The sequence below is a fragment of the Leguminivora glycinivorella genome, chromosome 25, assembly GCF_023078275.1.
Source record: "Leguminivora glycinivorella isolate SPB_JAAS2020 chromosome 25, LegGlyc_1.1, whole genome shotgun sequence".
Taxonomy (NCBI): domain Eukaryota; kingdom Metazoa; phylum Arthropoda; class Insecta; order Lepidoptera; family Tortricidae; genus Leguminivora; species Leguminivora glycinivorella.
Window position 1 is genome coordinate 5,966,441 of NC_062995.1, and position 22,534 is coordinate 5,988,974.

The 22,534-nt window shown below is 37.7% G+C and overlaps 2 protein-coding genes across 3 annotated transcripts in view; one reads left to right on the plus strand and one right to left on the minus strand.

Annotated features, from left to right (window-relative positions):
- Window positions 1–588: 588 nt before the first annotated feature.
- On the minus strand, window positions 589–18,561 carry LOC125239474. 2 transcript variants are annotated; one of them, XM_048147087.1, is made up of 6 exons: window positions 18,414–18,561; window positions 16,721–16,806; window positions 15,165–15,273; window positions 9,777–9,852; window positions 5,663–5,762; window positions 589–780 (listed from the first exon to the last, which is right to left on the minus strand). In XM_048147087.1, exons 1-6 carry the CDS (start codon window positions 18,532–18,534, stop codon window positions 682–684), a joined length of 591 nt encoding a protein of 196 aa, XP_048003044.1. In that variant the 5' UTR covers window positions 18,535–18,561; the 3' UTR covers window positions 589–681. The 2 variants fall into 2 exon arrangements, with proteins under 2 accessions (XP_048003044.1, XP_048003043.1); XM_048147086.1 differs by lacking the exon at window positions 5,663–5,762 and adding an exon at window positions 7,550–7,649.
- Window positions 18,562–19,879: 1,318 nt separating this feature from the next.
- Window positions 19,880–22,534, plus strand: part of LOC125239518 (titin-like) — a 57,068-nt gene continuing 54,413 nt past the window's right edge. Inside the window, exon 1 of the mRNA XM_048147131.1 lies at window positions 19,880–19,991. The gene's annotated coding sequence lies outside the window, so the exon portion shown is untranslated. The remainder of the gene's footprint in view (window positions 19,992–22,534) is intronic.

The window sequence follows — 22,534 nt, forward strand, 5'->3', positions numbered from 1 at the left end:
CGATCGATATTATATGACTCGCTTCATTGGAAGATATAATTACCCTCCCTCCCGATATACCCAGATTCCAAAGTTTTGCTTGGAATAATCTCTGAAAATAATGAGGACGCCACCGCCGGTTGACACCGACCTGAGGGTGGGGGGGAAGGTTTAGAGGCAATTGAAATACTTATTTTTTATAAATCTCTAAAATAAGCGTGCAATATGTTGCCAGTAGATTAAATAAACTACAATAATGTAAACTTAATAATTATATCTTCCAATGAAGCGAGTCATATAATATCGATCGAACTTCGCTTGCGAAGCTCGTTTGATCATATAATATATACCAAATGTTGTTATATCAAATGTTACTATACCAAAAAAAGGTATACACACCCACTATCTACATTCAGAACGTGAAAAAAGTATGTAGGTATGTAGACAAATTTTATTGTCATCACAAAACTGACAGCGAGTTAATTTTTGTTAACGACTCGCTATCTTTGGGTGACCCAAATTGAGTTCCAAATTCTGAAAATGGCCACTCAAGTGATTTGATACCAAGTACCTTGTTCTTTGTGAACGTGAATTAAAAATGAAACAAAATTGGTGTTAAATACCATAATGTATTCCATACTTCATAATTTAACCACACAAGTAAAATAAGGCAAAATGTAAAAAAAATAAAGTTTTTACTATTTATGAGTAGAAAATGCCGAGAGTGCACATAGTGAAGAGTGCCATACTGACGTAAGTACTGGCCGCCTTTTGAGTGCTAGGGGTAGTTGTTCTGGCATCCTGAAAATTGACAATTTATTGTTAGGTACAATGAACAGTTTCTATAATCAATGGAACGTTGAATGAAATGAAAAAAAAATTAAAATGAAATATTTATTTTTCAAGTACGCATATTACGCCGATTTATTTTTCAAATAGGCATATTAAGCTACGCCGGCTCTAACCCTACGCCTCAGCCTCGAGAAGATTTCAGTCCCCCCTCGGTTGGGAGGGGGGTATCCACTATGCGACCGGCGGGAAACTCGGCGGGCCACTTCTTGTCAAAACATTACATCTTATAATTTTATTAACATGCATTAAATAACAAGATACAATTCAATATGCAAAAGTATGCACCAAACAAATATTAATAGACTCTGTGCATGAGTAATTGAAGTAATGAATGAGTTTAATAAGTAAAAATGAATGAACGACAAGAATGAATGAATTAAATCCATAATATTATAATTGGGAAAGTGTGTGTGTCTGTTTGTTTGTCCATCTAGAGCGGCAAAACGGAACGACGAATTGACGTGATTTTTTAAGTGAAGATACTGGAGATACAGCTGAGGGGATGTAGAGTGACATAGGCTACTTTTGTTTTCTTTATTACTACCCCCTTCCAAAAATGGGGGGGGGGGGGTAGATATTTTCGAATTACGTAGATTGTGTTGTTACAATTAAATATTACGTAATGAGGCATTTTGAATGTTTTTGTTGACTTCAACTTACAAAAATTGACGCCCGAAAGCTGCAAGCTGCTATTAGAGACGGACAACTAAGTAGACGTTTGCTTGATCTATGGTATATATGACATGTGTGTTCCGATCCGTACCTCAGCAGTTCTCGAAAAGTTTGTACAAAAATTAAGGAAAAAGTTAAATTTGTTTTTATTATTCCTATTTTGTTACCAAGATTTTTTTTATGAATTGAGATTTTAGTAAGTTTTATTTCGTCATTAAGGTTCTCTAGTATCTATATTTTCTTAATTATAACAATTATCCTGTATATATCTTACGAAAGTCGACTTAAATGTCGGTAACAAAATAGGATTAATTAAAATTTGCTGACGTGGCTATGTACAAAGTATTCGGGAACTGCTGACCTAAGGTTTTTCAAACTAACGGTTTTTCGTACCTTATCGCAATAAATAATGTCCGGTGAAGTCTTAAAACGCTCGACCTCGGCCGGATCGTTCAAATCCGGCTGGAACTTGAACGTGTTAAACCTGTGCCATGGATTATTAACAGTTAACCCTTCAACCGCTGTAGTCGAGCTTTTCTTGTTTTTTTTTTTGCCATTTTTTTTATATTTTTAGGGAATTTTAGGTCAATTGTACTCAAAATCACGAACAATTTCCATCTCAATAGGAGACAAAAAGTGTTCCAGAATTTCCATACACTTTTGTTAGGGTGCATTGGGGTAATTTCGAAAGTCGTCTAAAGTCACATAAAAATCACCATTAAGTATTTATTCCATCATATCAAGATTCCCCTTTCGAAATTACCCGAACAATTCTGTGCTTCGAAATTACCCCAAATGCACCCTACTTTCGTCTTTTGTTACTCTATACAAAATGTATGGAAAATGGTAACGAAATAAGAAAAATCGTATGGGACAATTTTTTTGCCTATTAGGAATGAAAAAGCTGATGGCTTCCTGACTCTGAGTAGAAATAATATAAAATTTATCAAAAATATCATATTTTACACAAGTGAAAAAAAAAGAAGAAACGCTCACAATATCCTGCTTATTTCGCCGATATCTGACAAATAAGACAAATCTTCGTATAACTTTTTACTGCCGTCGGCGATAAGAGCAAGGCTCGGGAAAAAAAGCGGTTGAAAGATTAAAGACTAAACACGTACATAGTAACAAGATCAATCAGGTTACCCAAAATGTCCCGGATTGTATGAAACTTTTCTTTTTTGTTACCGAAAATGTATAGAAATCTGGTAACAAAAAAATAATGTTTCTTACAAATTATTTGGGATATTTTGGAAAAACTGGCGGATCTTTCTCAGCATCATGGACTCTTTCAGCCTACCAATTTTTATCAATATCGAAGAGGTGATCCAAATGTACCATAGAAGAATAAGTAAGGGAAGAGTTGTAACTCCATAAATCAGTAAATGCAAGTTATTTGTAGTGACATCTAGCGTCATCCACGCGTCAATCACGGTTGTCTATTGTTTGCCCGACAGTCATTTAACATAATATTCATTTGCCCGAATCTAACTTGCCTGAATTTCATTTGCCCGAATGATTTGTTTACCATAAAAATCATATGACATACTCGTTGTTTATCCGAATATTACCTTCCATAATCATACAATGCCATACTATTTGTTAGCCATATTATTAAGTGCAATAATATGGTTTCATAGAATATTCAAACGCCATAAGCAATTATTGCCATATTAATTGTTGCCCATATTATTACCTAACCTAACCTACTTTCTGATAGCAGTTTCATTTTCCAGGGGTCACAGTTCTAACCTAACCTAACCTACTTTTCCAGCAGTTTCATAAGTTTCATTCTCCAGGGGGTCACAGTTCTAACCTAACCTAACCTACTTTCTTATAGCAGTTTCATTTTCCAGGGGGTCGCAGTTCTAACCTAACCTAACCTACTGTCTGATAGTATTTTCATTTTCCGGGGGGTCACAGTTCTAACCTAACCTAACCTACTTTTCAAGCAGTTTCCTTTTCCAGAGGTTCACAGTTCTAACCTAACCTAACCTACTTTCTGATAGCAGTTTCATTCTCTAGTCCTTCTAGTACCTATAATAGTAGTTTTCGATTCTGCCAAAGCACATTATGGAAATTGACTTTTCTGGACGCTAATTTGTATGACAAATGATGGTATGGAATGTGTAAGTACGGATTTCGATGATTCTGACAAATAACATTATGGAAACTGACTTTATGGGAAACAAAGTTTCTGGCACTAGATTAATATAGTAAACAATGATTATGGCATAAGATGTTATGAGAAACAATATTATGATTGTTGAATAGGATGGCAAATAAAATTATGGCAAATGAAATTCTGGCAAATGGGGGTAGGTATCCCGTCAATCACGCGTCAACTAGCGTAAATTATCAGTACTGCTACTTGTCAATAGATGTCGCGACGAACAAAAAAGTCTAATGCTCAACAATTTTTAGTACTCTGTTTTCAATTCCTTCTGCTTGTAATATAAGTTGTAAACTGTTTTAATATTACATTTTTGGCAACGCAACACTCGGGACCTAGTGTCGAGTAGTGGTAATTTACGTGATTTACGCTAGATGTCATACAAATAACTTGCATTTACATATGTACAGAGTTACAACTATTCCCTTAGAGAGCGCGCATACGGGCAACTTTTGGCAGCGACTTTTTTGTTGCGACACTTGCGACCATGGCCTAGTATGAAAGTGCGCACACGAAGCGACGCAACTTTTCATACAAATACGAAAGTCGCCGAGCAACTTTGTGGGTGCGCACCCTTACTTATTTCTCTGTCGGGACTCAAACTCACAGTGTCTAAGATATCGACTATACTTCCCGCAATACCAAGTGGCGACTGATGTTATAGTACTATCTCTTCCTAACTTACTGGGTCTCCATTAGCGTGAAAGAGACAGCAATATGACTTCAGTCGCCAGTTAGTATTGCGACTTATATGTTAGACTAAGAGGCCAGAGGCCATCTATCAATATTCCGTGGCACAGGTTCAAGTTCAGTTCAGCCTAAGCGCGTGACACCCGTTATGCCTTCTGGAAGGTATTTATTTAACAGCAGTTCTCAAAAATTTTGTCAAAAAAAAAATTAACTTTTTTTTATATTCCTATTTTGTTACCAAGATTTATTTGATGAATTGACTTTTTTTGGTAGTTTTATTTCGCCATTTAGGTTCTCTAGTTCTAGTATCTATATTTTCTTAATTATTTATACCTCTAACATATAGTATAGGTATAACTATACTATATACCTCTAACATATAGGTATATTTTATGAAAGTTAACTTATATTACTAAATGTTGGTAACGAAATAGGACCAATTAAAATTTGCTAACGGGAACTGTTCTTAAATCTATCTTAACTCAGCATAGCGTCAAAATACGAAGTTTATGTAAACCCTTACAACGACGTTGCTACGCATATCGTGCGCGGCACGTCATTGTGAACTTATTCGAATGCATACGAAACAAAAAAAAATCCCGGAATTTCGATACATTTTGTTACTTTCCTCTTTTGTTACCCTATACAAACGACGTGGAAAATGATAACACCATAGGAAAAAATCGTATGGGACACTTTTTATACCAATCATGATTAAAAATTGGAATTTTACCACTGAAAAAACCGCTTTCTTTTCAAAATAGAATCACTTTTAGAATGTGTTTTAAAAACCCCTGCGATCTCCGGCCGGGACAAATATGGCCACATTAATATTTTGCCGCGAATTTCCGGCTTGAGTAGGTAGATAGTGTTTTTTTTACAGCTTGGAAGACGACCGGTTAAGCCTCCGCCACAAATGAGCGTTTTGAGAGCGTGGCGTGAGCGGCACGCTGACGCTGGCGGCACGCTCTCATCGCGCCCCGCACACGCCACGCTCTTAAAACGCTCACGCGTGGCGGAGGCTTTAAACTTAAGGCACTGGTCTCACCGCGAGCGAGTAAGTAGTAAGCTATGAGCTATCGGCTATAAAACTGAACAAAAGATAATCACTCCCGTGTAAATAAAAGAGACACGGCGATGTTTATAGTTACTCGCTCAGCGGTGAGCTATCAAAATCGCCGTGTCTCTTTTATTCGCACGTGGGTGCTTATCTTTTGTTCGTTTTTATAGCCGATAGCTCATAGCTTACTATTTTTTTTTAAATTATAAATGGGCTGAGATAGCTTCACTTACATGAGCGAGTTTAGCCTTCTTATCGCACGCTAGACCATCCAATGACGTCCGAAATGCCTCCACCTCTTTCGGATTATTCAAATCTGGTTGAAACTTGTACCTGTAGTCACCGTCATTTCAAAATTCAACCTTTTTTTTATTAATTCAACAATTGCTATGCTGTCTATGGCCAGGTTCGTTTCGATTAATGATATTTTTAATGTATTTTTAATATATTTTTCCCCTTACTAGCTCGGAAACACGTGTTTTGTCCTTTAATACCAGCGGGTAAAAACGCATTTTATCCACTAGTGGGTAAAGTACTTTGACCTTGAATAAATTCAAATTAACTGCTTTAAAATTGATAAAAGTAGGTGAATCTAGTAATAAAGATGATTTACCACCTGTGGAACTACTGGAAGCAGTGATAAACGCATTTTTTGCGTTGTAGTTTCCTCGCTATAGTTAGGGGAAAAGTTTTGTGTTACACTCGGATGCAAATGTATTTTACTTCTCGTGTGTTAAAAAACTCGCAAGTTCAGGATTCTATTCTCGAACCACTCGCTTCGCTCGTGGTTCAACTATAGAATCCTTTCACTTGCTCGTTTTTCAATTCCACACTCGGCGTTAAAATACAACTTTGCCCCCTTGTATAACAAATAACTATAATGCGACCCCAAGGTGCAAGCATTTCCGGACCTCAAACGATATAGCTGCTAAAAAGAAATCTGTAATTTTATTATACTTTTATATTTAGTAATTTAAGTTTCTTATATAAATTTGTAATTTAATAAAGTTTAATTGTTTATTTTCCTTTAAAAACACACCAGAATGTATAAGAAACTAAATGTAGATACTGACTTTTTAAAATTATTATTGATTTTAAACGAAGGATACTAAATACGGCAAAGTTTTTAGAATAAAACAAAGATATTCATCGGAGTTACTTAATTTGTTTGATATTACCTAGTGTATTCTACTACTTGCCTCCTAGTCAAATCAGCTTCTTTTTAAGAACTGTCAAAACGAATTTAAACTACTTTCTAATATGGAATTTATATGAAATCGAATTGAGTGACGTCACGGTCAACTCAGTTACTTTATATATTTCTACCTGACTTATTAAATAGAAATTGGATTTAAAAATAACTTCTGTCCATGTTTTTCTTATAATTATTTCATGCTTTATTTCGTGCACGATATAAAGTATTTTATTTTAACTACGGTCAAGTTCCCTATTACTCGTATGGCTGGTTATAATAATATGCTATGAAGCAAGTCAAACCATTTTCCCGGATACGAAATGCAACGGTGTTTGAAGCATTTTCTTCGCCGAGGAAAATGGTCCGACCGGCTACGAAATGCGACGCAATATATGTGACATTTTAAATCATTCAAGGCTTTAGGGTCCTGAATTTTATTTCGTGCAAAGTATGAAATATTTTCTTTTAATTACAGATAAGTGTACACTTAGTTTCCAAAAACTTTGTACATAGCCACGTCAGCAAATTTTTATTGATCACATTTTGTTACCAACATTTATAGTAATATAAGTGGACTTTCATAAGATATATACATGATAATTGTTATAATTAAGAAAATATAGATACTAGAGAATCTTAATGTCGAAATAAAACTTACAAAAAAATTCAATTCATCAAATAAATCTTGGTAACAAAATAGGAATAAAAACAAATTATTTAACTTTTTCCTAAAATTTTGTACAAACTTTTTGAGAACTGCTGACACAGGAAAGTTCTTTACAACGGAATTCATGAAAACTCCAAATTCAAAACTGCGGAGAAAAGTCAATCAAAAAGGATTTTTTTTCGTCTTTTTTATGCTAAAATCTCGTCACATATAAAGCGTCAAACCGTCGCATCGTACCGGTGAAAAGGTTCAACTTACTTCGGCCAGCTTCTTTTTTTTGCAGTCTATATAGTCGGGGGATGTCCGAAATTTCTCCACCTGCTTAGGGTCGTTTATGTCCTTGGGCGCGAACACGAAACTGTGCCATAGAATTTGCTTATTACTTACTATTTAACTTATTTTTATTATACAGAAACGACTGCGAGAGATACTACGTATTTTTAAATTAAAGGAAAAATGGAAAAATTCACACCTCCGGCAAAACGTCGCTCTGACCAACGAAATAAATGCATGAATTTTCATGCACCTGAATAAATGGAGTGTGATGTAATTTTTTTCTTTAATTCAAAAACATGACTATAAATTTAATACTTTGGGATGTGTGATACACGTGGAAAAAGGCAATGCCAATGAGTGTAGGCGGACACAAAAGAAAATCAAAACTTTCGTACAAGACCGTTGGAACTTTTTTATAATCCGTTAATCTGAATTTACATTAAAATAATTTCTGATAAAAAGTGCTCTTGATGGGTTGTTGAGCGTTACTTTTTTTAATGTTCTTGGTAAATTTTATGTTATTCGTACTCAGAATCAATAGCCTTTTCAATTAAAATAGGTAAAAAATGTCACACAAATTTTTCTTTTTTTTTCTTATTGTGTTACTATTTTCCAAATAGTGTGTATGGGGTAACAAAAGAGGAAGTAACGAAATGTTAATAAATTTGTGATACTTTTTGTCCCATATTGAGATAGAAACTGGTCGAGATTCCGAGTTTAAAAGACAAAAAATCACAATTTAAAAATGAAAAAAAAAGAAACGCCCCTTTTCTATGATTAAAATTCATTAGGAATTGCATATTTTCCACACGTGTATCTTAGGAAGAATTATACCTTAGTTTAAAGGGAACCCTCGACAGGAAATTTTACTAAATGTATTAGAATTATTAAGTCAAAGTTTAGTCAAAAGTCCCACTCTGACGCTTTCTGCTAGTTCAGACATAGCGGAAACCGCGCGGATCTTATTTCAATGGCATAGTACTGGAACGATCACACTACAACCGCGCGGTGTAGTGTGAACGGTCTAGTACTATGCTATTAAAATAAATCCGCGCGGTTTGCATCCGCGCGGCTTCCGCTGTGTCTGAACTAGAACTAGCACTTTGACCATAAAAACGCGATTTAATGATAGCTATACAAATAACATATCAAAGCATAGAGGAATACGTAAGAAGAGGTGTAACTCCATACATCAGTAAATGCTAGTTATTTGTTGTGACATCTGTCAATCACGCGTCAACTAGCGTAAATTATCATTATTTGCTACTTGTCAATAGATGTCACGATGAACAAAAAGTCTAATGCTCAACAATTTTTTAGCTATTATTACAATAGTATTAATGAGTAATCTGTTTTCAATTCCTTCTGCTAGTAATATAAGTTGTGAATTGTTCTATTAATATTAAATTTTTGGCAAACGAGACACGTGTTGACACCTAGTATCGAGTAGTGGTACTGATAATTTACGCTATTTGACGCGTTATTGAAGCGTGATTGTCGTTAGATGTCACTACAAATAACCCGCATTTACTGATGTATTGAGTTACAACTCTTCCCTTACTTATTCCTCTTTGCTGCACACCCAATAGCCGCCTTCACACAATCGCTCTATCGCGCGTTCCTGGAGCGTACAGGATAATGCGTGGTTAAGCCTGTGCGAACAATCACACGTGATTGCGTGTTGTCAGTTACGCGTGATTGTGTGCTCTTGATTACGCGTCGAAGTTTTTGAGAAAAAGAGCGCGCGTGTAAAGGCTAATCGTGCGCGATAGACCGCGTTATGATAGTTTATTGTTATTAATAGTATCGATTTATAAAGAGCAAGTAATTCAACCACCAATTCTTTAGTCCACAAGCGTATGTCCGCCATCTTGCACGCGCGAACGTACGTGTAAAGACAACCTCAACCACGCGATTGCGCGCCCGCACTGGCAGACGCATTTTTTTTTTTAATTTATTGAATAATAAACGAAAAATTACACATTCTTACACAAGACCCATCGTTGGCAAAACCTTGAAGAGGATCGCGCGTTCTTTCCCTTCCCCTCCCGCCATCTTTACACGCGCATTCTTTCACACACGATTGCTGTATCACGCGCGATAGAGCGTCTGTGTAAAGGCGTCTAATATGTGCGAGCACTCAGAAGATAAGATATGTAAGAAGAATGTTGTATATTATAAATATTATAATTTATTGTTGGCCACTTACTCGGTTTTCTTCCCCTGCCTTAAAACGGAATCGCCTTCGCCACTAGCTTTCAGCTCGTTGCTGTCCGCTTTATAATCTGTAAAGTAAGTTTGTTTTCACCACACCAACTAATAAAGGCTTACTTTGCTATTCGAAAACAGATAGCAAAATTGCATTTTATCCACAAGAGTGCAAAGTAATTTCATACAAATTTTAACTTGATGTCTTTAGCTGGCTGGTAGAATTTACCAACAAATGATGATTTTGAATCATAAATATTGAATAGATTGATGGATTTGATTTACGCCGCGTCTTGCGTGAGCGACAAACCCGCGACGGCGACGCGATGCGATGCGATGCGACGAAATCAAACCTTCTATCTCTATGGACTTGTCTTAGGTGGGCGACGGAACGCGACGGCGATGCGACGCGACGAACTAGCGATGAACATGCGAATGTTAAGCGACGCGATGCGACGCGATGCGATCAAACCGCTGTGTTCATATGGGAGTGTCTTGCGTAAGCGACGGCCCGCGACGGCCCGCGACGGCGATGCGACGCGATGCGATGGCGATGGGCGCGCGATCAAGCTATTTGATTTTTAGAAGCAAATTGAATACGTAGAGAGGTCGGACTAGAGAAATAACGATTGATTACTAGTCTCACATTTCATTCTTTATATTTTCTTATAATAAAAATTCAAAATATTCAAATTAATATAAGTTGACCAAAGGAGTAATGTGCCTAAAAAGTAAGGAAATCACAACTTTTGTAACTTGTATTGACAGCCTTTGATTATGTGCACGGTGATACGTGATTGTCTGCGTAAAATATTAAAATTTAAGTGTGAACTAAAAATATGAAACACTAGTGCGATGACCTTACGATATATGTACTAGCACTTGACTTTGGTCAATAGGATCACAAAATTAGCTAGTTATTACAACGGGCTCGTAGCCTAGCGGTTTCGACGTCTGGACGCCGCGCCAGCGGTGTGAGTTCGAACCTCGGCTGAAGCGTGCTTTTGCAGTTTTATTTTTGTTTCTTTTATTTTTTATTATTTGATTGTTTACTTTTTTTTTCTGTAAGAATCTACATTCTTATTTTTATTTTATTTTTAATAACTCCGGCTTTTATACTAACAAGGAAAGGTACCCATACAAAAAAATATAATTAGACTACTCTTTAAGGGGCGTTCATTGTAATTCCTGCGATTCCTGCGATTCCTGCATTTATTGTAACTCTTAAATAATAATATTATCCTAAACCAGAACTTCTTGTTGACATATAAAAAAAAACATACATATAAGACATACCTTTGTGTCGATAGATATTTTTTAGTACAGATGATGTTTTTTTACGCACTAGTGCGAAAAGTGGTTCATTATTTATTTATTTATTATGTGTAACTCCATTATGTTTGGGCTCATTACATTTGGGCTGATGAGCAGCGTCGATCTCGATGATGTCCAAGGTGACATGATCGAGTCAGGAAATGAATAACAGAACTGCTATTCTACTTATCGTAACTCGACCATGTTTGATCTCATTAGCCGGGCCAATAACACATGTAATTTTTTGCACACAGCTCAGCTCTTTGAAACTGTTTATTTTAAGTTACTTACAATTTAAGTAGGTACCATATAATAATAATATATTCTTATCTCTTGTAAACTTTACAAAAAAGTTAACACATAAAACCAAAAGAATTGTTACTAGCAATTAAATTCAAAACTATCAAGATCATTCTTGCCTGTGTGTTGCGTTACCGGTGGCTCGCGTACCGAGCGCCAACGCCATCTATCAATGGCTATTTCACGAAATTGATGAACGCTCTAAGGAATAAGGGCTCTTAGTGTAGTGGTTATGCCAGTCGACACTAGATGGCAGCATTAAAAAACACTGGGTTACACTGTATGACATTTTTTCATTTCAACATTAAGTAAATAACATTCTTTATAAGTAAATAGTATACGTTAATACGTCGCTCAGTTTTGCCGTGAAGGACGGACAAATAAATAGACACACACACACACTTTCCCGTTTATAATATTAGTATGGATTAAAATAAACATTAAGTTAATAAAAACAAAATGCAGTATTATTGTGTGCTACTTAAAACTTTCCTTGTTAGTATAAAACCCGGAGTTCTTAAAAAAAAATAAGAAAGTAGAATCCTAGAGAAAGAAATAAGCAGGTAAACAAAATCAAATAATCCATACTGATTAAATTGGAAAGTGTGTGTGTGTCTGTTTGTTTGTCCGTCTTTCAAGAGAAGCCGCGGGCAAAAGCTAGTAGAACATAAAAGAAAAAAAGTAAATAAAAATGCAAAAAGATTGCGTGAGCCGAGATACGAACTCACGACACTCATGGCGCAAACGATTCCACCTAGAAGTCAAACCCGCTAGACCATTTGCACATTGTGAAAGACGGCGAATCTTGTGATTCTAATCACCAAATGCTAGTGCCGAAGTTTCGCGCGATGGATACGCGATGACCTTGAGCCATCGCCGTCGCATCGCGTCGCATCGCGTCGCATCGCGTCGCGTCGCGTCGCCCGTCGCTCACGCAAGACAGAGCGTAGTTTGATGTTTTAGAGTCAGTATTTTGTTCGTGTTGGTGTGTTGAAAAGTTTTGTGTTTCACTAGGTGGCAAAGTTTGTTTAACCTCCGTGCCTTGATACCCTCGCAACGCTCAAGATTCCACTTTTTAGACCACTCGCTACGCTCGCGGTTCAATATTGGAATCTTTCGCTTGCTCGGGTATCAATATTGGCACGTGCGGTTAAACAACAACTTTGCCCCCTTGTAAAACAATAACTATTCTATTACTATTTAAAAGGCCATTTTTTGCCATTTTTACAAACTTTTATTCAACTTGCCTTGTTAGTAAATAGTAATGTATGTTAGTGTGCGTCAAAACGTAGAAGCTAAATTTGACCCAGGGGGCCGATTTTTGAGTCTCACTGTCACTAAAATACCGGTTGAAAACGGTGACTTGCCTATTATTTTCAGTGACAATTTTTTGAATTCGAACGCGTGAGACTCAAAAATCGGCCCGAGTTCTCGGTTTTCGATTGAGCTGAAATTGTGCACTCATATGTAAGGGCCGGTTGCATCAAACCATCTGTCATCGTTAAAGCGTTCGTAAAATTTTATTGTATGGGAAGTTCCATAGACGTCTGCTGCGTGACGATGATGTGTCTGTCAAATTTGGTTGATGCAACTGACCCTAAATCTTGTGACAATGCAATGTTATGGTATCATGGAGCTGATCTGATGATGGAGCAGAAAGGTGGTCATAGGAACTCTGTTATGAAACGAAAAAATGAAATTTTTGCAAAAAAACTTACGTCTTTTTGATATTTTTTGGAAATTTTAAATCAAATTCTACTCAGAATCACGAGCACTTTCTATCTCGATATAGGAGACAAAAAGTTTCCATAGATTTTTTGTTTTCCCCTTTTTTTACCTCATTCAAAATGTATGGAAAATGTTAACAAAATAAGAAAAAAAATCGTATGAGACAATTTTTTTACATATCAGGGTGGATTTTTTTTGTGTATGATTGGATTTTGACGTTGCGCGTTGCGGATAGCGTATGTTATGGCCATGTTTTATTATGATGAAACCTTAGGTGGATAAAAAAAGGTGGATCAACACTCTGTAATATGACGAAGCCTGGGGGTTACCATGACGTGCTAAAGCCGTTCAGTTTAGGTTGAGAGAGAGGGACGGAGCTATGTAACTGCTATAGCTGTTCTAAACATTAAATAAATGTCATATACAAAGAAAAAGTGACCAAAGCCTCCAGTGCTCCGAGCTGGAATCGAACCAGCTCGGAGCACTGGAGGCTTTGGTCACTTTTTCTTTGTATATGACATTTATTTAATGTTTAGAACATAATAGTAGTGTTACTACTTAAAAATAACAAGTTAAAATATTTTCTATGAAAGTAATTTAATTTGTTCTTAGAGTGCTATAGCTGTGTCCCTTTCTCTCAACCTAAACTGAACGTCTTTAGTACGTCATGGTAACCCCCCTGTTCTGTGGATTTGAACGTATGTATTTTTAATTATTTCTTTTGTTCAATAAATGTTGTTTGATAAATGGAAAAAGCTAGTGATTCTGAGAAGAAATAACATAAAATTTATCGCCCACTTCCCTAAAATGGGAGGGTGGGGGGGGGGGTATTTTGTATGGAGCATTCCGCAATTTTCGAATTTAACGCGACTGAAGCGTTGCCCGTGTGGTGGCGGGTTAAGAATTTCACCACCCCCTTTCCTCCCGTGGGAGTCGTAGAAGGCGACTGTGGGATTTGTGAGGATACGGTAGCGCAAATGCTAAAATGGAAAGGAGCCCCCTTTTCAACTTGGGAATTTTAGTTAAATATACAAGTATTATATTACTTAACTAGATTTATCGAAAAAAAATTGTCCATTAAGAACAACTCAGTCAAAAGATATTTCAAAAAAATCTTTAAAATCGAGGTTCCGCTCTCGACTCTTTCCTCCTTCAAAACTTAATCAATCGGAACGAAATTTGAGAATCTGAATAACAATGAAATAATCTATGTCGGACCGTTTAGCTTTTTTGGTTAATTGTTACCAATCTTGAGTATCACACCTTTTTTGGCGCCACAATGAAAAAGGCCGTTTTTGGAATTTTTTGATTGGCTCTAGAATCTTTAAAAAGCAGAATATCAAAAAAATCAAAACGGCCCGACACAGATAAAAATAATTACAATCTGTGTTGAAAAAATCTTTGCTCTATCTTCAAAAACCAGGGAGGAAATTTCTTTTTCTTTTGCTCATTAATGTTGTTTAAAGTGTAATCGATAGCTTATTATGCAAAACTAATGTTATAGTGAGAAGCTGATGAAGAATTCATCTCGAAACGCGTTTAGCCACTTTTTTGTCGTCAACGGCCGGTAGTCCACGTGCTCTTGTAAAGTCTGGCTATCAACTTACAAGTGCTAACTTACCGTGCACTGTCGTACTTACCGTACCAAAATCACTAATTAATATTAGCTCATATCACCTTGACACTGGCGAAACAGTCCCAATAATGGACTGACGCCATTTAATTTAAAAAAACTAACTAACTAACTAACCCCTTTTAGCCAAGAAGGGCACTGGAACTTGAGTAGTTCATGTGCTCGGCCTACCCCTTCATGGGATACACGCGTGATTGATGTATCCATACTAATATTATAAATGGGAAAGTGTGTGTGTCTGTTTGTTTGTCCGCCTTTCAAGGCAAAACGGAGCGACGAATTGACGTGATTTTTTAAATGCAGATAGTTGAAGGGATGGAGAGCGACATAGGCTAATTTTTGTCTCTTTCTAACGCGAGCGAAGCCGCGGGCAAAAGCTAGTGTTGTATGTATGTATGTATGAAGCGTAAGTACCGTTATCTTTATAGATGTCCGCTAACTCTTTTTCGACACGTTGTTCATCGTCCTCCTGTTCCACTCCGTCGATTCTGTCAACGTCTTTCATTTTGCGTCTTCCATCCATCTGCAAATATTATTAAATATAAAGCCTGGCGTGGTCCCGTAGCCAAATGGCATTTCAGCGACGCGAAACGAAAACGAAACGCCGCGAAAGATAGTCTGGCTCTGTCGCGCCAATACGCACGAGCGATAGAGATACATAGATATCTACGAGCGTTTCGTTTCGTGAGCGTTTGTGCCATTCGGTTACGCACCCTGACCGGAAATATATGACTATTGTCAAGAGGGCGCTGTTATTCTGACGTATGCGGTGACAGTTCAGTTTAGTATGAAGAAAATAGTTCTAATGAAATTCCGCAAGATGGCGCGTAGTCGTATACTTCTGGTCAGGCTTTAATTAACAACTTTGTATATTATTTTTCACCACACCAACTGATAAAGGCTTTCTTTGCTATTCGAAAACAGATAGCTAAATTGCGTTTCATCCACAAGAGTGCAAAGTAATTTCATACAAATTTTAATTTGATGTCTAAAGCTGGGTGCTGGAATTCACGTGTAAATGATGATTTTGAATCATAAACGTTAAATAAATTGAAGTTATTTATTAATTTTGATGTTTTACAGATCATATTTTCATAGGATTGGTGTGGTGAAAAATTTTGTGTTTCACTCGGTGGCAAAGCTTGTTTAACCTTCGTGGCTTGAAACCCTCGCAACGCTCAATATTCCACTTTTCGAACCACTCGCTACGCTCGCGGTTCAATATTGGAATCTTTCGCTTGCTCAGGTATCAATATTAGCACGTGCGGTTAAACAACAACTTTTCCCCCTTGTATAACAAATAACTATACTTAACACTCTTGCAGTAAATGTGCAATTGCACACAGGCGGAGCGCGGGTTAAAGAAAAATCGTTCTCCCTATTAGATAAGGGTCACTTGCACCACCGATAATGAAGGATTAACCCGAGGTTAACCCACCATTTTATATGTAGAACCATAAATTAAATATAACGAGATCATACCATCCCATACATTAAAATGCGACCGCCTACGAACGCGCTTACACTACACCACACATAGATGGCGCCACAAAAAAATGCCTTGTTGCCACCGATTATTTGTAGATTGGCATTAAGTGTCAATTCCGAGCCGTAAATCTATGTCAAAAGTGACACTTAACGCCATCTACAAGTATAATCGAAAGCTACAAGACATTTTTTGTGGCGCCATCTGTGTGGTGGAGTGTAAGCGCGGTCTTAGGCGGTCGCATTTTAATGTATGGGATGGTATGATCTTGTTATATTTAATTTATGGTAGAACCTTGTATTGTGCAATAGTGCGTTTTCACTATCAGATCCGATATCGGAGTTAGGAAGAATTTCAAAGTCAAAAATCAAAGATGGCGGCTTACATGTAAGGAATATCGGTCCTACATCCGATATCGGACTGTGTTGACGGATTGTGTTGCACTAAATAAAGGACATTGGGTCCGCCGAGGATATTTATTTACCTTCTTCTTTGTGGCCGGTGCTGCTTTTGTAGTGTCATCGTCATCCTTTTCCATAGACGGTTCCTCTTCCAATTCCGGTTGTATTTCTGTAAGGGCAGATTGAGAAAATAATTATACAGGTCAATACTTATTAAGACCAATTTTGGGACACCCTTTATGACTGAATTTTTTTTTATGCTACGTCGGTGGCAAACAAGCATATGGCCCGCCTGATGTAAAGCGGTCACCGTAACCTATGGACGCCTGCAACTCAAACAGTGTCACATGCGCGTTGCCACCTCATTAGAAACTTGTACACTCCCTTTTTCTGTGTTAAGTACACAGCAAAAAGGAGTGTACAAGTTCCAAGGAGGGTTCGGGTTCGCCGACGACTCAAAGGACAATAGGCGGAACAAGTTAGTTCCGTAAGTCCTCCCGTCATCAGCACACCGCACCCTCGTTGAGCTCTGGCAGCCTTACTCACCGGCAGGAACACAACACTATGAGTAGGGTCTAGTGCTATTTGGCTGCGGTCTTCTGTAAGGCGGAGGTACTACCCCAGTTGGGCTCTGCAATACCTATATATTGTAATAATTTATTGTTTTCCTTGGCTTTGTTTGGCATTTTGTTATGGCTCATCAGAGCCTGAAGCCCGCTTTGGCAACTAATCTCAGGATTTGACAGACTACAAAATTCGTACACATCCAGCAGGCCTCCGTGGCGCAATTGATCAGAGCGGCCCTGCTTCCGACCTCCTGTCTTGCTGGAAATGTTAATTTTCTCATGTTTCCTTTCATTTAAATTGTCATTAGTAGTTCACATTGTTCGACCAAGTTAATGTGGAACTTTGACATATCTGCCGCATGCCTAACGGCCCAGCCACGACATTGGTCTAAGCGCGGCAGCGGCGAGCGGCAGCCATACGTGCGAATGAAAAGTCCCATCGCTGTGTCTCGCTTCAATGTATGGCCGCCGCTCGCCGCTGCCGCGCTTAGACCAATGTCGTGGCTGGGCCGTAATGATCTATGAGCCATTATAACCACAGAATGGGAGCTACATGAGTCAAACCGAGGATCCGGCAGACTTCGATGACAGGATAATTTGGTCTCCTTTCATCATCATCATCATCATTTCAGCCATTAATCGCCCACTGCTGAGCATAGGCCTCCCTTCGTGTACGCCACTTCTCCCGGTCCTGGGCTAATCTCATCCAGTAGTGCCCCGCAGTTTTTCGAATGTTGGTCTCCTTTTTGACAGGCTAAGTAGCTGAAGACCGGGAAGAATGACCAATACCGACCGGTATATGGTAGTTTAACTTGGACCCTTTTTTGACAGACAGTAGCTCAAGACCGTGAAGAATAGAAAAAGAGAAAGCCTTTGTCCAGCAGTGGGACACGCGGCTCGTAATGAGCATTTCTTTATTTTTGCCACTTTTATGAAGTGTGAGCTTTTTCAATCCTAGTAGTTAAAAAAAATGTCCCATACAATTTTTTCTTATTTTGTTACCATTTTCCGTACATGTTGTATGGGGTAACAAAAGAGGAAAGTAACAAAAATGTATGGAAATTCTGGGACACTTTTTGTCTCCCAGTGAGATTGAAAGTACTCGTGATTCTGAGTACAATTGACCTAAAATTCCCTAAAACAATCAAAATTTTTTATTGGCAAAAAAAAACAAAGAAATGCTCTAATAACAATAAAGTTCACAAGTTACCTTTAACTGGAGCACCTATCTCTATAACCTCTTGCCCCAGAGACTCCGTCAGTGCCTTCGTCACAGTCTTCGACAGGGCACAGCTGAACAGCAGAAAACAGCATAAAATGGTGAGGCGCATCGTTGCGAGATTTGTGTCTGCACTTGTTTCCGTTTAATGAGCCTACTGGATTCTAAGGGAGTCTAGGTGGCTAAGGTATGTGTTGCGTATAAAGTAGGTAGGTATACGTACTGTTTTTAAGCAAAGAGGATCATTAACCCCCGACGCAAAAACGACGTGGTATTATACGTTTCACATGTCTGTTTGTGGCATCGTAACTTTCTAACGGATGAACTGATTTATTTAGTTTTTTTTGGGAGCTCAGATGGCGGTCGCTTTCGTAAAACTTAGTGCCTACGCCAAATCTTGGGATTAGTTGTCAAAGCGGACCCCAGGCTCCCATGAGCCGTGGAAAATGCTGGGATAACGCAAGGAGGATTGATGGATGTTTGAAAGCTAAATTAGTCGTTAGTGTTGTTAGCAATGTTTGATGAAGTTGATCGAGTGTTTTTTTTTTAATACATTTTGTATTGTGGGTATTGCTTTCATAGGGTGTAGAATATTATGGTGGAACTTAATACACAACCTATTACATTACCACCATAGTATGCTTTCTTTTGTCTTTCCCATCAAGGAAACGTTTGGGTACTCCGCACCTGTCCTTTGGGAGGCTTGCGCGAAACCCAGTTTTGACACTAATGCTTGTACTTGTACCTATTCATATTTCTTTTTTTTATGAAATAGGCAGGAAACGAGCAGACGAGCCGCCTGATAGGAAGCAGTTATCGCCGCCCATGGACATAAGCAACATCAGGGGAGTCACTTATGCGTTGCCGACCTTTGAGAACCCTAAATACCTGCTTCTTGAAGAACCCCATGTCATAGCGCAAGGGGAACACCTCAGAAGGTAGCTCATTCCACAACTTGCATGTTGTGGGCAAAAACGAGCGAGAGGCCCGTTTGTTCTTGGTTTGCTTCGTGTCCAGAAAGTGAGGATGAACTTTGTTTCTTTGGCGGGAGGTGCGGTGATAAAAGCGCATAATATCTGTTAAATAAACATGTTACATGGTCTTAAAAAAAGTATTGGTACTTTTTTTTATACCACGTCGGTGGCAAACAGGTATACGGTCTGCCTGCTATACTATACTATTGGCTATACTATTACACACTACACTATACACACATTTTACTAGGTCACAGATTCTTAGGCTATTTTACGATATCCTGCGGGCTAAGCATACTGATGTGATAGAGATAATTTGACAGTTATTTTCAAGAAAATAACGATTATTTTCGATATATCTATGCTGGCTCGTTAGAGTATGAAGTTATAAATTTATAGCAGTGGGTGACCGAGCTGATAGATTCTCCTATTACAATCAAACATATAAAACTTTCAAAGTATTCCTGCAGTGTTTGATTGAACTGGGTACCCAATCTATCGTCGATCTCAACTAGAATGCGGTCAGCGTCTCAGTGCCAAGTTTAACGGCCAGTTAGTGTTTAACTGTGCCCTGGACCGCCGGCGTAACGTTCAGGTAAATACAGTACCGTTCATGTTTTATACGATTTTTTAACCTTGACTTAACCCTTTGAACGCCAAGAACCACTAAAATAGTCGTGTGCCGTCGTGCCACGCCAATAACCACTAAAGTTGCTATGACGGATGCTGTCAAAGCTATTCTCCAGCTGACAGATAAAGTATATATCGAGGATTTACTGGTGAAACCCGATAAATCGAGATAATTTGTCCTTGAAAATAGAACATTGTGGAAATTGCACATATTTCGAATTTCAAAAACCTTTGCTCAACCTTATCGGGTTCAGTAAACCCCCGATATTTGTTATTTAAAGTCAATATGGATAAATGCATCATAAGGGCAAGTGTGTCTGGCCTTCACAATTTACCTTTTTTAAACCCCGACGCTAAAACGACGGGGTGTTATAAGTTTGACGTCTCTGTCTGTCTGTCTGTTTATCTGCATGTCTATCTCTTTCTGTGTGTGTGTGTCTGTCTGTGGCATTGTAGCTCCCGAACTGATGAACCGATTTCGATTTAGTTTTTTGTTTGAAAGCTGAGTTAGTCGGGAGTGTTCTTAGCCATGTTTTATAAAAATCGGTCTACTATGTCGGAGGTTTTTCAAAATTTTAATTTTGTGGTTATTACTCATAAAGACTGTATCGTTAAGTATGAAGACAACTTTGAGTAGCCGTATTTATTTGCTATTATATTTTTTTCTTATAACAAGCCATGGGCTTAATAAGGCACATAATAAGGTACACATTTTGTCCTAGAAACTCGACGTAAAGCATATGGTTTAGACAGTATTGACTTAATCCTCCCGAGTACCAATTACGATTCCGGACAAATGCTACTAGAAAATTCACAAAGTGCGTAAAAGACGATACGATTGCGAAAAAAAATTGTATGGTGCGAACCTCAACGACACATGATCCACAAAGCAAAATATCTGGACATAGTCTAGCCACTGTTATTTAAAAAAAATATAGTTCAGGATCTGTGTATGGCGGCCATTTAGAGAATGTGGCATGGTGCTTACTCTAACTCCGACTTTGATGTCGAATTTGACTATCATACATTGTTTATATCGATCTGGTTTAAGCACTGTTCAAACACCATGAATGTCAATTAGACTTTGGCCTATGGCTAATTTTTTTATCTGTTTCTCTCATCCTGCTAGCATCAAAAATTTACGGCAATCCGGAACGTTGCTCAAAATTGCGTTTTTTTAAATTATATAAATTCGCCGCATTTATTCTACAAGTACCCAATTGGAAAAACCATGAAGAGGACTCTTAAAGAATATATTTTGGCAGTTTGAAAGTACCATAAAGTCCCTAAAATAAAAAAAATATCAGACCTTCTTATATCAAATCGTACCTACCAATACCTTAAGATCATACTCTCGGAACATAATAATACAAAATTATGCACATGTCAACATTTAGACGAGGTTTGTTTTGTCCTTATACTTAACGATACAGTCTATTTATTTATTTATTTATTAAGGAGATAACACAGAAGACATACATGGCATGAACATAAAAAGTCTTAAAATAACAAAAATCCTTATAGACACAGATATCCATATACGTATCTCACGAAGAACATATGAAAGAATAACACTTAACTTTAAACTTAAAAACTAACATGCGGTTCACAAGTTACAAGCAAGAGAGACTTCTGTAAATGTGCTTAATTAAAACTAATTTAGCTAGTAGGGAATAACAAAAAAGCTTTGCTAGATATTTGTATTACTGCTTTTATACAAATTTGTTACTGCTGTCTTGAACTGGGCGCGGGACTTTGAGAATAAGTCAATCTCGAGAAGAGACTTATTGTAGTAGTCGCACAGTCTGTAGATAGGTGCACGTTTTCCGGCGTTGGTCTTGGTCTTCGGAAGACCGAAGAGGTGAGTGGACCGCGTTAGCTTGGTAGGAGCTCGAAAGTATATTTTAGACAAAAGACTTGGACAGTCCAAGTCGCCTGTGCATATGTCACGCAGCATAACTGCGTCGGCAATGCATCGACGGTCCTGTAGTGATAACATGTTATATTTGGTTAAGAGCTCATTGTAAGAGTACCGAGAATTTTTTAGTCTAATGTTAAGACGTCGCAAGAACTTTTTTGAATCATTTCTAGCTTATTGCAATATACATTATAAAAGGGGTTCCATACGACGGACGCGTACTCTAGGTGGGAACGAACTAGAGTTTGAAAAAGACAAGTTAGACTGAGCATCTGTTTGAAGGGTTTGGTGACGCGCATAACAAAGCCCAGCATTCGATACGCTTTTTTGAGAATATGGTCTATATGTGTATCTAATGTCAGCTTTGTGTCAAGGATAACACCTAGATCTCTGATATTACATACAGTCTCAAGATAATTTTCATTAAGTTTGTATGAATTTCTTAGGACATTATTTTTTTTCCGAGTAAATATGACATGTTTGCACTTGTTATATGCCAGAGACAACTTATTAGTTCTGCAGTAATCATCAAGTCTGTTTAAGTCGTCTTGAATCAGTTGAACGTCTTCGTTCGTGTAAACTTTTTTATA

Bases quoted from the DNA above. Each gene is read 5' to 3' on its own strand.
- LOC125239474 (XM_048147087.1), bottom strand. From the start codon at position 18,534: ATGCGCCTCACCATTTTATGCTGTTTTCTGCTGTTCAGCTGTGCCCTG. The intron at 15,274-16,720 runs GTAAATAAATAT...TAATATTTGCAG, and splicing joins CACCGGCCACAAAGAAGAAG to ATGGATGGAAGACGCAAAAT. The intron at 781-5,662 runs GTAAGTGAAGCT...GTCAATTTTCAG, and splicing joins AGAAGGCTAAACTCGCTCAT to GATGCCAGAACAACTACCCC.